The sequence below is a fragment of the Pteropus alecto genome, unplaced genomic scaffold, assembly GCF_000325575.1.
Source record: "Pteropus alecto unplaced genomic scaffold, ASM32557v1 scaffold88, whole genome shotgun sequence".
In the NCBI taxonomy this organism is placed as follows: Eukaryota; Metazoa; Chordata; class Mammalia; order Chiroptera; family Pteropodidae; genus Pteropus; species Pteropus alecto.
Window position 1 is genome coordinate 5,105,325 of NW_006494611.1, and position 14,659 is coordinate 5,119,983.

The 14,659-nt window shown below is 44.1% G+C and overlaps 1 protein-coding gene across 1 annotated transcript; it reads left to right on the forward strand.

Annotated features, from left to right (window-relative positions):
* Nucleotides 1-3,780: 3,780 nt before the first annotated feature.
* RTP1 (receptor transporter protein 1) lies at nt 3,781-6,858 on the forward strand. Its single transcript, XM_006925825.1, has 2 exons — nt 3,781-4,082; nt 5,944-6,858. The coding sequence occupies exons 1-2, from the start codon at nt 3,811-3,813 to the stop codon at nt 6,461-6,463; spliced, it is 792 nt and encodes a 263-aa protein (XP_006925887.1). The 5' UTR covers nt 3,781-3,810; the 3' UTR covers nt 6,464-6,858.
* Nucleotides 6,859-14,659: the final 7,801 nt, after the last annotated feature.

Consider the following 14,659-nt stretch of genomic DNA (forward strand, 5'->3'; position numbering starts at 1 on the left):
CCAACAAACCAACAGATTATGGAGGAGCTTACTATTTAGGCTCAGCAAGGATGGAACATTCTGGGAAGGAAAATTCTTAATTGTGGAACTGTCAGGCACATTTAGGTCCTTGGTCTCTGGGCACTGAGTGCCAGTAGAAACTTCTAGTCATTGATCTAGCTCCAAACATATCCCTCCCTTTTCCCAAATGCCCCTTAGGAATATGATATTGACCCTAGTCAAGAATTATTTTTCATTAGTGCACCATTTCCAGAGTGACAATGTTTATTTTTGTAATATTTTGATGAGCAACAACAGAATAATAAGCTTTATAAAATAATTCTTATCGAGCCAAACAACAAATTAGAGAAACGTTTTTCTTTCTTTTTTTTTTTCTCTCTCTCTCTCTTTTTATCACTCTTATTTTCTAGTTGGAGATTTATTTTTAAACTATTTTATGGATTTAAATTATGATCACAAACTTCAAGAAATTGGCCACAGTGAGGCCATTGACTTTAAAGATGTCTAGATTGGCAGTTTCAAAATCATGGATTTCAGGGTATCAGAACTCATTTGATATAGAGCAAGTTACAATACCATAGGGTTATTTGTCTTGATAGAAATACTATTTTATTAGATAAAATATTCTGCTATACAGAAGGATGTATTACACTGGCCTCTGCATAGCAAGCTCAGGCTCTAAATTAAACTTAATTTGTGCCAATGGGGATTGCATCAGCTGGTTACACACACACACGCACGCACACACACATAATACACACAACTCTGGTGATTCTTACCTTCTGTGTTCTTGTTTTTCATCATAATGTTTATTGTAGCAACAAATGCAAAATACTTCTAGAGAATTTGTTCCTGGTGTTAGGTAATACATTCTGGCTCCATTACAGATTCTATAACCTTTTCTCAGCTTCACACACTTTCTGAGAATGTTCTCAGCACCCATTCTCACCTTGGCCCGTGACTACAGCCTGAGACATCTCCCATCACACTTTGGAGACTGGTTAAGTCAGTTTACTTCTCTGGACATCGACTGCCTTATTTCGGAGGCAAAAATACTGACTTGAAGGATAAAAAATTTAATGAGCTTAAAAATCCTTCTCAGTGTTAGCATGCAGTGGCTCAGATTTGATTTGTTCTTCTTACTCTGTACAGTACAAAGTTAGTGAAGTGACACCTCCCCAGAGCTCTTTAGCTACAAAGCAACCCCCAAGGAGACAGACTTCGACTCCAGGCACTTCATTAGAAACTTCCCTCCTCCATCCAATGGCCTCTATCCTACCTCCTGCTTTTAAAAATTCAGGTTTCTAAGTACAAGGTTCTTTGAAACCATATACAGCCACAGTCAGGGGGGACCTCAGCATTGCCATCTACTCTAATTCTTCATTGAACAGATGGACTGAGGCCAAGAGAAATGATTCGCTCAAGGTCATAGAGCCAGCAAGTAGCAAAACTGAGGTACATAACTCCTGACTTTCAGTCCAGTGCTCTTTCCACTGTACCCAGGTGCCTGTCATCAAATGATTATGGCTTCACAGGAATGGTATACCTAGAGATGGCTTTATGTACTCTAGTTTCTTTGGCAAGCTAAATTTCTCTTTTAATTCTAGAATATTTACGCTGAGCATCAGGGGTCTGTGGACACTGTTGCTCCAGTAATCCAGCAGTAGAGGTGGCATCCACAGTAGGAACAAGGAGACTGGGCGTGTCAAATATGACTCACTCATCTTCCTGGGAACTGTGGCCTCAGTGTGCTTTAGTGAACCATTTGCTGAATGATATGAATTTCAATTCTTAGAGTCTGAAATGGTCAAATCCAGTGATGAGATGGTAGAAAGGCACATTTATTTAGCAAATATTTTGTTCTAGATTCCATGCTGGGTAGTGTAGTGATTAAGCTGGGACTTTGAAGACAGTCATATAGGTTCAAATCCCAGTTTCGTTATTAGTTGTTGAATCTTGGGTAAGTTATCAAACCTTTCTGTGTTAGCTTACATATCTGCAAAATGGAGCTGCAGCTGCTATTACCTACCTAGAGAGGTTATTAAGTTGAAATAAATTAATATGTATTAAGCACTTAGGACAATGCCTGATATCTAGTTAACTGCTGCATAGTGATAGCTATTACTATACAAATTTAAAATATATTCATATAAAACACCAATATATGTTTTGCCAGAATGAAATGACATACATTAAATACATTAGAATAGCTAGCTACCTATGAAGATATAAGGAAATTACACTCCCTCACCGCCTCCGCCCCCGCCAAAAACCCAGGCACGTAATTCTAGAGTCCCTGCTTTTAATCATTACAGATACTGCTTCTTTATTCAAGGCATCAAGCATTCATGCAGAGGCAGGAGGAGCACTTGGAAGATGGTCTCCTGCATCAGATGGAAGATTTAGGCTTTTCTTTTTCACCTCTTAACTTTAGGATCTGCGGGTCATACTGTTTAAAGAGCCTGCTCAGATTCTTCTAGCTACACTAAGCTTCTGCAGAAAGCAAGGAGATATGTTTCCAACTGTATCATCTCTGATGCCTGGAATGCAGGTCCATGAGCTTCATCAATAAGTTTTATACAAATAGGTAGCAAAAGTGTAAATGTGAGAGGCTGAAAAAAAACTTAATGCCCAAAATAGAGGACTAGCTAAATAAATTATGCTCAACAATATAACAGAATATAGGAAGACTACAAGATGGAATAATATTAAAAACCTAGAAAAATATTCATGATCTATTACTATTCATGATATACTACAGTGTGGCATGTAAAATGTGTGTGTATATATAAACATACATGCACATACATATGGACACACACATACATGTACAGAAAATGGCAGGCAAGTGATTATTTTGAGCATGGGTATTAGGAAGAGTCTTACTTTTGGATTATTTTATCTATATTTTCCACTTTTTCTACAATAAATCTGTATGACATTTATAAAGGTAAAATAATTTATTAAAAGGTAGCAGGAGAAGCACCCATAGTAAAGGCTGTTTTTCCCATGGATCTCGTGCTCCTCTTCTATAATCAAGTTGAAAATTATCTTTTCTGTTCCTGCCAGGCTGATGCGATGGCTCCCACCTTTGTGCCCAGGTGGCTGCTCTTATATATGGCTGTCGCAGCATGGATCCCATTGCATTCTAGTTATTAGGTACAAACCCAGTTATAATCACTTGGCAGAGAGCCTGGCATATGAGTATGTATGAATTAATTAAAGAATTAGTAGGGGCTCAACAGCTTGGATTTGGATACAAGTTCTGCCATTTATAAGCTAGGCGAATCCCAGGCTTCTGATCTGTACAGTGTCAATAAAAATCATGGGTCAAGAGACCTCCAACAGTTTTTGTAAATGGCAAAGTGCTGGTCACAAGAAGGGTAGGGGTGCAGAGAGTGAGTTTATTATTATTGCTGCATCTATTAACGGGTCTAATCTTCCCAGCTCTTATTTCTCTTTGGCTCTCTAAGGCATCGTGGTTACCATAGCAGCCAGATCCTGATGATGCCTCCAGGGGCAACAAGGTGAAGCTAAGCCAGCTCCCAGGTCCTTGCCTTCACATGCCCTTTCTTTCGTAGGGCCAGAATAAGATGGTCTGAAGCTCAGCCTCCTTTTAGGACCCCCACTCTATCTCTGGTCACTTAGACCCACAAACCTTGCCTCTGCAGCCTCAGGGCCCTGAAACACTCCTTCGAAGACTTCCTCCTACACAAGCTCCATCTCTGGCACTCTGCCTGGTTGCCGTGGAAACAGGTTCCACTGCGGACAAAGGAGGGAGCTGGGTCCTGCTTCCTCCTGGTCTTGTAGATGAGGATTTTTAGACCGTGGAGACTGCGCTGTCCTGCCCTGCACCTGCCTTCGCTCTCCGTGTTCTCATTCAAGTGGAGCTTGCCCTCCTTCACCACAGACGAGACGATGTGTAAAAGTGTGACCACAGGTGAATGGAAGAAAATCTTCTATGAGAAGATGGAGGAGGCAAAGCCGGCAGATAGCTGGGACCTCATCATAGACCCCAACCTCAAGCACAATGTGCTGGCCCCTGGCTGGAAGCAGTACCTGGAATTGCATGCCTCAGGCAGGTGAGTAGCTCAGTAAGTAGGGCCCTTGCAGGCAGCCTCTGCAGAAGAGACAGAGATATGAAGAACCCAGGTGCTAAGGGTCAGTCTCACTGTTGGACCAGCATAGACTGTGAGGCAGAGAAAGAATCCTTTACTGGGAGCTGGGACATCTGAATTTGATTTCCAGCTTTTCCACTGAGTACCTATGTAACTTTCCCTCTTTGAGTTCAAGTTTGCACTTCTAGAAAAAAGGTGGAGTGTACTTATTAGTCCTAAACTCTGACATTTTATATATTTTCCAGATTTTAATAATTTCTTAAAATGGTTAAAAGAAGGAGGGTTTGAGGTCCACTGGGGGTTCAAGGAGTCTGTGCTCCAGTCCTGGGACAGTTCAGTTTCAATTTATTTAATTCAGCTTGACTTAATATAAAATACTGAACACATGAAGTGTGCTAGAAGCTGAATCTACTCTTAGCTCCATGACCCCTGAATAATTCCATTTCCTTCTTGTACCTCACTTTCCCATTTGTAAAAGGAGGGTTTAGCCTAGATCTTTGCCTTGTGGTTCATGGAGCAGCAGCATCAAAATCACCTGGAACTTGTTAAGGATGCAGAATCTCACACTCCATTCTAGACCTGCTGAATCATAATCCATTTTAATAAGGCCACTAGGCATATACAATATTGCACATATGTATGTTACTGTATATTATTATACAGTATATATGATTGATATATGACATATTACTATATAATATAATATATAATAATATACAGTAATATATCATATATACAATAATATCTAGGATGACTTTCCAGGACTCTTGTCCACTGGTCTTCTATTACATAAAGACTTTTGGGACATAAGATAGGAAGGCTGAGTGGTGCCACCTGAGGGTCAGCAGCAAGGCCTTCTTTCCTGCCCAGGTGCAGTCTATTCAACTCAATTCAAGAAACATCTATTGGGTACCTGTGAAGTGCTGGGTACTGGCTCTGCCTCTAACTAGCTGTGCGTATATGGATTGCTTTCTTATTCTCTGTGCCTTGGAGTAAAACAAAGCATTAATTAGTTGATTTCTGAGGTCCTGACATTTTCTAACCCAAGTTTTGTGGTCTCGACTGAGAGAAGGTAAATAGTCCCTAAAGAATGTAAGAAAAAGAAAAATGAAAATGTGAAGCCCCTAAATTGGCTGATGGGAGGGGTACAAATGACTGGATACTTCCTGATAAGGCCCAGCAACTTCTTCAAGACTTGGAAGGCTTGCAGAGCTGAGACGGGAGGGCTAGTGGCTCCTCCAGACCGGCTGGTGACCTGTGATCCCCAGCTGGCCTTAGTGAGCAGCTCACTCTGGCCCCCACTTCCAGGCTTGGGATGTATCAAGTCTGGCACTGGCCGGAGTCTGAAAGATGATAATTGTATTTTCTCCCGATTTGGGCCTAGGCTGTTCAGTTAGTGTTGACAGGTAAACATGGGTGGATGGATCAGGGGTTTCCTATATGATGTGGCCATCCCAGCTATCAGGTTCAAAGACAGTGTGAGCAGGAAGGACTCATCTAGTGCAGCTCATTTTGCAGTTGAGCAAATATGCCTGAGGGCATTGGGATGGAGGGAGCTGAGGTTTCTGCAGAGCACAGAGGAGGTGGGCTGGGTGAGGGCACAGTGCTGCTGGATGCTAGGTGTATCCTGAGGAGCTGCTCTGGGCTTAGCAGCGCACACAAGGGGCAGGCTGGGTAGCGTCCTGGGGAAAGCTAATGAACCCTGGGGATCGTAAACATACTGGCTCCACCTCCAGGTTTTGCTTACGGACCATCACTCACTTCCCGGCGCGGTTACCACTGCCTTCACTCCATCTTTTCCCGCTACTTCTCTCTCAACCCGCAGATTCCACTGCTCCTGGTGCTGGCACACCTGGCAGTCACCCCACGTGGTCATCCTCTTCCACATGTACCTAGACCGCGCCCAGCGCGCGGGTTCGGTGCGCATGCGCGTCTTCAAGCAGCTGTGCTACGAGTGTGGCACGGCGCGGCTAGACGAGTCGAGCATGCTGGAGGAGAACATTGAGAGCCTGGTGGACAACCTCATCACCAGCCTGCGCGAGCAGTGCTACGGTGAGCGTGGCGGCCACTACCGCATCCACGTGGCCAGCCGCCAAGACAACAGGCGGCACCGTGGCGAGTTCTGCGAGGCCTGCAACGAGGGCATCGTGCACTGGAAGCCCAGCGAGAAGCTGCTGGAGGAGGAGGCGACCACTTACACCTTCACGCGGGCACCCAGCCCCACCAAGCCGCAAGCCGAGGCTGGTTCTGGCTGCAACTTCTGCTCTATCCCCTGGTGCTTGTTTTGGGCCACGGTTCTGCTGCTGATCATCTACCTGCAGTTCTCCTTCCGTAGCTCAGTCTAAGATTCCCTTGGTGGGTCCCAGGGGACTCTAGGGGCCCAAAGCCAAGTGAGGGGGAGCGGCTACCAACTGGTGGGAGGGGGCGAAGAGAAACCTGGGTTAGGAGTGGGGTTAAGTTATAGCACTGGTGCCTCCACTGACTCAGATGTTCCTTGGACAAATCACCCAGATTTTCCATCTATAAAATCATGGGTTTGGGCTAGACCATTGGTTGTCTCAAGGTGAAACCCAGGGCCCCAAGTTTCTGCAAAGATGCCTCAGAGACTTTTGGATTTGGAAGGTAGACTGAATGAGTGGGTTTCCCAGCCTGGTCAAACTGCCCATCCCCAACTCTTACCTCTTCCTGTTGCTTTAATCAGAAGAGCTCCATTTTAGATGGAGTTCCATTTAAGAGTTTTTAAGTTTGAAAATTATAGGACTAAATGATCTCAAAAGGACTTTGCACAGCGATGGGTGCATCCTTGCTTTCTTGTTAACCCCCCATCCCTACCCCTCAATATCTCCCACATCTGGAGATGCAGGCTTAAATTAGCTCTGTATAATGTATGAGCCTCATACATGCTCTTCTTCCTGTATACACAGCAGAGATTCCTCTTGAAGAGAGAGAGATGGGGGCATTAGGCTCTCTCTTTGCTGCTGTGTACACAGGCTTCCTAGCTTCTCTTCTCCAGACTCCCAGTTTCCAGCTTCCCTCCACTCAGGGTAGATTCTTGGGTTTGCCTGGCTAAGAGATATTGCTTGGGATAGAGTCCTATAAAGCTAGGCTTCCCACCTACTGTATTTGAACTGGCAGAGAATTTAGGGGAGGTTTAGAAGGTAGAGTGTTAGAAGCAAACCATAAAATGCCTAGGAAACAAATATAATGACTTTCCATTATAATGAAGAGTCTTCAGAGTTCAGGGACAAAGTCTGACTGATTCTCAGCGGTTCTGATGGCCAGAACACAGGGGCAGGGTCCTGGCATCCTGAACTCTTTGCTGAAACCCTGCTGGAGAGGCTTTCCCACATTGGCCTTGCGTAGACGCTCTCACCAAAGATCAACTGTCTACCTAGAACCACAGGGATAGGAGATCATTAGCAAGAGACGGAGTATTAGAGATATGAAGTAAAGTGCTTTGCCCATAAACAAGTGCATAGTTATGTGGGAGAATCTTATATCTCTGTAAAATGGGGTGCAGTATGGCTTGGAGTGAGAAGAGAGAAGACTTTTGGAGTTGGGGTATGGACTGGGGTTTGGGGGAGGCAGAAAGCAGGAGGTAGGATGCCACCCTGCACTTTCGAGGGGCCTTATGCACCTCAGCTCTGTTAATAACTTGACTCCTTTTCCCCCTCTCCCCACACTGATCCCATTTTAAATGGAGAATCATCATCATCTGTAGTGGTGGAGGGAAGAGGGCCACTTATATAAAGATGGGATACTTTAATAAAAATGGGATATCTTCGGGCTTAGTAGTCATTAATGTGTGCTTCAGATTTGCCACACTATCCCCGATCTGTAATTGGCTGTCGAACACCTCCCATCCCTTCTGTCTCCTATCTGGGACCCCCACATAAGGCTTTATCTAGTTCCAGCTTCAAAGTCTAGGCCAATCATGTCCATAGTCAGGAGGGAATCAGGCAGCCCTTGGTCAGTTACACAGGAGACCTAGCGTAATAACAGTCTTACTCCTACCATTGCTCTAATTCTGGTAACCAGCAGGTGACTTCCTTCTCTTCATTTATGCAGTATTCATTCCTTTATCCAGGGCATATATCTTAAGCACCGTCTATCTGGCAAACCCTGATTTGGATGCTGGGATCCAACGGGTACTAAGGGGCAGGTTCTGTCTCTCAGATTCTCTCCTTACTGCAGAACCTCTCAGCCCTGGGTGCACGTTAGAAATCCTGGGGAGCTTTTAAAGAAATATCAGAGCCCAGCCTCCACCTCAGACCAATAGAATCAGAATTTCTGGACATGGGGGTTGAGCATCTGAATTAGAATAAGACCCCCAGGTGATCTACCTGTGCTACTTAGTACAATGCCTTCTAACAGGAACAGGTTTCTTTTGGCACCATCTTATAATAATGAGCCCAATACTTTTCTTGATGACCTGCCTTGAATTCTCTAGGACTAGAGCTCAGCTTTCCTACTCACTCCTACTCCCTGCTCTGGGGACTCGACCCTCTTTAAAACCATCCTGTTCACTTGCTAGGATGAGGGCTTTATTGTGCTCTGAGAGTCTCCAGTATTGAACTCTGCCTCCCTGGCCAGATACTTATCAAACTTTGTTATTATATATCAATGGCTATACTCCCTGCAAAAATGTGACCAGAGTGTAGAAGTGACTTACCCCAGGTCCCACTGCCAGGGACTTAGTTTTAGTCCAGAACTCTTTCCTAAAACATTAAGCTTCGTCCCGCTCTGTAGGGAGAGTTCTACAATCTACGAAGGCCTCTGACTCCCTTATTGTCTTTCACACTTGCTGTAGATGGGGGTGGGAGGCATTCTAGTCTGGCTCACCACCTTAATATCCCTGTCTTGGCAAAGACTTCTATGGGATAGTTCTTTCTTTGCACATATTGCTACATGCCACATGATGAACTTGTTAGATATATCTTCAGTGTTATAAATAGACTCAGGGATATTCCAGGATCCTAGGCCTCTCCCACTGGAGATTCTGTGTATTGGTCTTGATGTGCAAGCCATAAGGAGACCTACAAGCACTCAATTGTGGTTCCAGAGGCTGAAATCCTCAGCATAAGGTCAGCAAGAAGTGCTGCCTTGATCACTTCCCTCAAACTCATTGGGACCAGGGACAAGCCCAATAGAACTCTTCATGGGGGTCAGGAGTGCTGAGAACCAAGACCACTGACAGTTGCCATCAGAGTAAGTTTATAGACCATGAGATTAGAGATGCCTCAGTCTAGGGCTCTTAGGTCATGGATAAGAAACTGAAGCCTAAGGAGAGTAAGAAACTTGACCATTATGGTACAGCACGGAGTAAGGGATGATCATGAAATCTGGGGTTAAGAAACACTTGACTTCTGGTCCTGCAGCTTCCTAGCTGTATGGCCTTAGGCAAGTTACTTAAGCTTCTTGAGCCCCGTTTTCCTCCTCATCAGAATGAGAATAATACAATCTGCCTTGAAGGGCTACGGTAAGGAATAAATAATGCACGGACTGTGACGTTGCCAGATAAAAAGCACATGCTCCCCCTCTTCTTCCATTTCTTTTGCATTTTAATTGACACCACTTCAAGTCTTGAAAGGTTCATTTTCTTTGTGATTTCAGCTCTGTTGGTAAATACTTTGGTGGAGGGGGGGGCGGGGGGAGGCGAGTGGGGGAAGAAGGTGGAAAGGGTTAACTTCTCAGCCCAAGGCTGAGACCTGGTCTATTTTAATATATGTAGAGCCATTTCTTTTCTTTCTCTTATATGTATTTCAATATCTTCATTTTTCCAGCAGCATTATAGCCCCTCTTCATTCTTCAAAGATAGCTATTTAAAATATCTCCCCAAACAGAAAACACCAGTGATTTCTGGGCTCCATTCCATTGGCTGAAATATCCCAGAAAGAATTTAGTTCTTTTCCAAGTCCCATTCTAATTCTCTGTAGGACTCCCAGCTAAGGAATTTCCTTTGGAGTCATTTTTGGCATTGCGGGGGCACTGCCACATACACCAGGGAAATGAAATCCGCCTGTTGTATGGCTATTTGGTGACAAGGCCTCCTTGTGAGGGTGTGTGGGGGTGATATTGGAAGCTCATTGGTCTGGGAGCTGAGCAACCTGGGTTTCAGCCCTGGTTTATCTACCATGTAGATATGTACATTGCTGATGTTGGGTGACTTAGTCTTTTCCCTCCACTGGGTCTCAGTTTCCTCATTTGTAAAGCAAAGAAGTAAAGTAATCTGAAGGGTCCCAGCTAGCTCTGACCTTGTCACCAACTGCTGCTTAGCCCTATTTGTCCTGGATCATTTGGGGGTGGGGGGTGCCCTGCCTCTGACTCCTTCAGCAGATCATCGAGTTGTTAGTCTGGGATTTCAGTCTGCCTGGGCTGGTTTGGAATTTGACTTTCTTATCTGAACAGCCATAACATCTCTCTTTCCTTTTCTTTCTGGAAGCAAACTTTTATACATCTTACTCTGACAAGACTGCTCTAGAGATATTCACATTTTGAAAGGCAGTTATTCTGAGAGATGTTGCCTATACAAGGGCTTGGATGGTAGTGATGGAATTTCAGTCTGTCTTTTCTCCCCTCACTTCTAAAATAAGCTCAATAATTCTTCACTTCTGTCTTAACTGGGTCAATACTTGAAGGGCAAAATAACATATTCCCTATTTTCAAGATTCATTTATTCAACAAATGTTTATTGAGTACATATTATGTGCCAGGCATTGTTCTAGACACTGGGGATATATTGGAGAGCAAAGTGACTAAATCACTGACCTTATGGACTATAGAGGAACTAGACAATAAACAATGTAAGTAATATGTTACATAGTTTTAAGTACTAAGGAGAAGAATAAAGTAGGCAGAGGGGATAGAAAGGGCATGGGATGAAGTTACAATTTTAGGTTAAGTAACTAGATCTTACTAAGAAAGTGACATTTGAAAAAAGTTGAAGGAACTGAGTAAGGGGTATGACATGTACAAAGGCCCTAAGGCAGAAGCAGATGGAATGTTCACCTGTGAGGAGGCCAATATGGCTAGAGTTGCAGTTCAGGCTTTCGTAGTCATAACTAAGTGGTAACAGGGGCCAGAGTAGTAACAAGGGTCAAAACATTTAAACCATAAATTATTGTCAGGACATTGGTTTTTAATCTGATTGAGACAAAAAGCCAAAGGAAAGTTTGAGCCATGGGGTGATGCAATCCAATTAGCATCACGTGTTGAGAGTATACCATAGAGAGACAAGAATAAAAGAGGAAAAATTAGCTAGGAGGCTCCTGCAGTAGTCCAGGAAAGAGGTGATAGTGACCTATTCCAGATTGGTGGCTTGTACCAGGGTAGTGGCAACTGGGACTGAGTCTGAATCTATTTTAAAGGTACAGCTGAAAGGGTTTGCAGATGACTCAGATGTGGGGTCTGAGAGAACAAGAGGTCAAAAGGACCCCAAGTTTTGTTTTTGTTTTGTTTTTGTTTTGTTTTGTTTTGGCCCGAGCAACTGGAATAATAGAGTTACCACATTCTGAGATGAGGAAGGCTATGTAAGGAACAGATTTGGGGCAATATGAGGAGCTCGGTTTGGGACATGTAAAGTTTGAGATGTGTTTTTGGCCTTCTGTTAGACATTAAACGTGAGAAATGGCAAGGCGAAGGTGGCAGTGGCCTGTTTATACCTGCAGAGGAGAGGCCCAAGCCAGAGATGGAATTGGAGTCATCAACATTTAGGTAATACTAAATGTCATGAGATTAGATGAGATTATTCATGCAGAGCCTGGGGCTATCCACGTAGAGAGGTTGGAAAGAAGGAGAAACTCACAGAGGGACTGTGGAAACTGAGGCACAGAGAGCACGATTCGCTTGATCTTTCAGAGACATTAGGCAGCAGAGCGTGGCCTGGAGCACAGGTCTTCAGAGTCAGGGTTCAGAGCTCTTCCCACTGGCTCAAAGCACCTTCTCTCTCATGGCACCCACTTACTCCTTGAATTGGAATTCTGCCCATGTCCCTTGCCTGGGACATGTTGTTTTATCAAGTTTGAGCAAGACAGAGATTTTCGTTTCTTTTTCTTAGCGCGTTTGAAGTATTTCATAATTTTACAATGCACTAACATTAAAAGGCTCAGTGGGAGGCCTAGACTGCCAATGGATTTAGGCATTGAACATGCAGACTCAGACCAAAGGAAGATGTTGTTGGAATTGTTTAAAGAAAGGAGTCTATTGTCTTGGATCCTGGTGACAGGCTGGGGCCGCGTGTGAGCATTTAATGGGAAAGATTAAATAACCTAGACAGTCTCAGGAGATGGAAGATGGAATAATGTCACAGGACAAACAGCTCAAGGGGAGATGAGAGTCCGCACTTTCAGAGCAGGTCAGTATCATCTGAGCCCCGGGCCTAGACTACATCTACATGCCCTTCAGGTTCCCAGAGCTTGCTCCAGATGGTGCTGGCCTATTGGTACAGATCGGGGATCATAACCTGTTACTTTCCAGAGACCTCTACTGGGACTGGCAGATGTTGATGGAGGAGATATGTTCCCACCCATGCCGATCAGTTCATTGTTCAGCATGCTCGCCCTGGGCACCGTCCAGGCTTGACATATCTTCTTGTCATAACTCTGTCTTGTCTTAACACCCCGTTCCTCAGAGGGAACTCCCTCAGAGGCTTTGTGATCTGCCTAAGTGTTGAAAGTGTGCTGGCTCTTTTTCCTGTGATCAGAAGCTCATTGCTGGGAATTGAGCCTGTGTTTTAGCATCCAAATGACATTTTCCTTATTTTCTTGAAAAAAAAGGCCAACACATACCAGATGCAGGAGATGGTTGTAAAGGCCCTGTTTATCTCTTCTCTTCAAGTTCGGAGAACCCTGTTCTCTGCTTTCTGGGGACAAGCACTGATGCCAGCAGGTCACAGAAAGACCAGGGGCTTGAAAACCATGGCTGCCTTTTTGTTTCGGTCCCTGCTCTGTTTCTTCTCTACTTCATTACTAATTCACCTGGAAGTCTTAACAGAGATTGGACTCTCTTAAAACTGGTTTCTTTAGGCCCAGCTCTAGATTCTCAGAACCCCAGGAAGCAGTTTCCTGTCCTCGCTCTCCATGGGCCCGCCCTTGTTCGTGAACCAGAGGGTCCCCTGCCTGATATTCAAAAGCCATCCTGAGTTTTCCCTCTTTAACCTTTTTTCCCTCGGTTTATTCTGCACTAATGCTTCATATGAAAGGTCAAGCCGATCACATCTCTCCTTGGTCCCCAAACCTCAAATGTCTCTCCATTCCCAAAACCAAGCTGAGCATCCCCTGCTGATACTTCTGACCTTCCCATAGGTGTTCTTTCTCCTCCTAATTTGTCTGGCTCTCCAGGGACGCCAAGTCACTCACTTTGCCCAAACACTGCTGCCCTTTCACCTTCCTGCTTTTGTATATGCTATTCCCCCACACCTGGAATGCCTTCCCCTTCTTCCGTTTACCACTGCCAAGGAAGAGACTATTCTTTCCAGGAAAACACGAATGCAGAGACATTTGACCGAGGGTGTTGCTGAGAGTCACAGAAAAGTTCTGGATCATGGGCTGGAGCAGCAGGATGTTCACCTCATCTAATGTCCTTTTACTGTTCCAGGATGCCATCCAGGATGCCACATGGCATTTAGTCATCATGTCTCCTTAGGCTCTGCATTAGTTTTCTAGGGCTGTAATAACAAAGCACCCAAACTGGATTGTTTAAAAAAAAAAAAAAGAAAGAAATGTATCATCTCACAGTTTTGGAGGCTGGAGGTCTGAAATCAAAGTGTTGACAGGACCAAGCTCCCTCTGAAACCTTTAGGGGAGAATCCTTCCTTGCCCGTTCCTAGTGTCTGGTGGTTGCTGGCAATTCGTAGCATTCCTTGGCTTGCAGCTGCAAGACTTCAATCTCTGCCTCCATTGTCACCTAGTGTTCTCCTTCATGTGTCTGTGTCCCTGTGTCTCAACTTCTGTCCTTAAGAGGACACCAGTCATATTGGATTAAGGGCCTATCTGCTCCAATATGACCTTGTCTTAACTAATTACATCTGCAAGGACCCCAGTTCCAAATAAGGTCATATTTGGAGGTACTAATGGTTATGACTTCAGCATATCCTTTTTGGGGGATACAATTCAACCCATTATAGGCTCCTCTTGGCAGTGACATTTTCTCAGACTTTTCACAATGATCGTAACACGTTTCTCGGTTAGGCCACATTTTAACCTCGCCATGCTTCATTCAGTTTGCTCACCTATAATAATGGGGATAATAATAGCACTTTTGTCACAGGTTATTGTGAGGATTAAATTAGAGAATTGTGTAAGAGCTTAGTGCAGTCTCAATCAGATAGTAAATGCTCAAAAATGTTAGTAGTTATTTCTCATAGAATTTTTTATATTTGAGCTAAGTTTAGTTTCCAAAATTCTTTCGTTTGTTGATTCTTCTGATTCAACAACCCTCAGACAGGAATAGGGAAAAGATTTTTCTGCCAGTTTATAGCTGGAGAAATTAAGTGGATAAGGGAGTCAAGTTATGCTGCACTTGAACCTAAGTCTCTTGGTTTC

What these genes read in the sequence shown, in the direction of transcription:
- RTP1 (XM_006925825.1), top strand. Translation starts at nt 3,811, where the DNA reads ATGAGGATTTTTAGACCGTGGAGACTGCGCTGTCCTGCCCTGCACCTG. An exon ending in GAATTGCATGCCTCAGGCAG is followed by an intron (nt 4,083 to 5,943) that starts GTGAGTAGCTCA and finishes CTCAACCCGCAG; the next exon opens with ATTCCACTGCTCCTGGTGCT.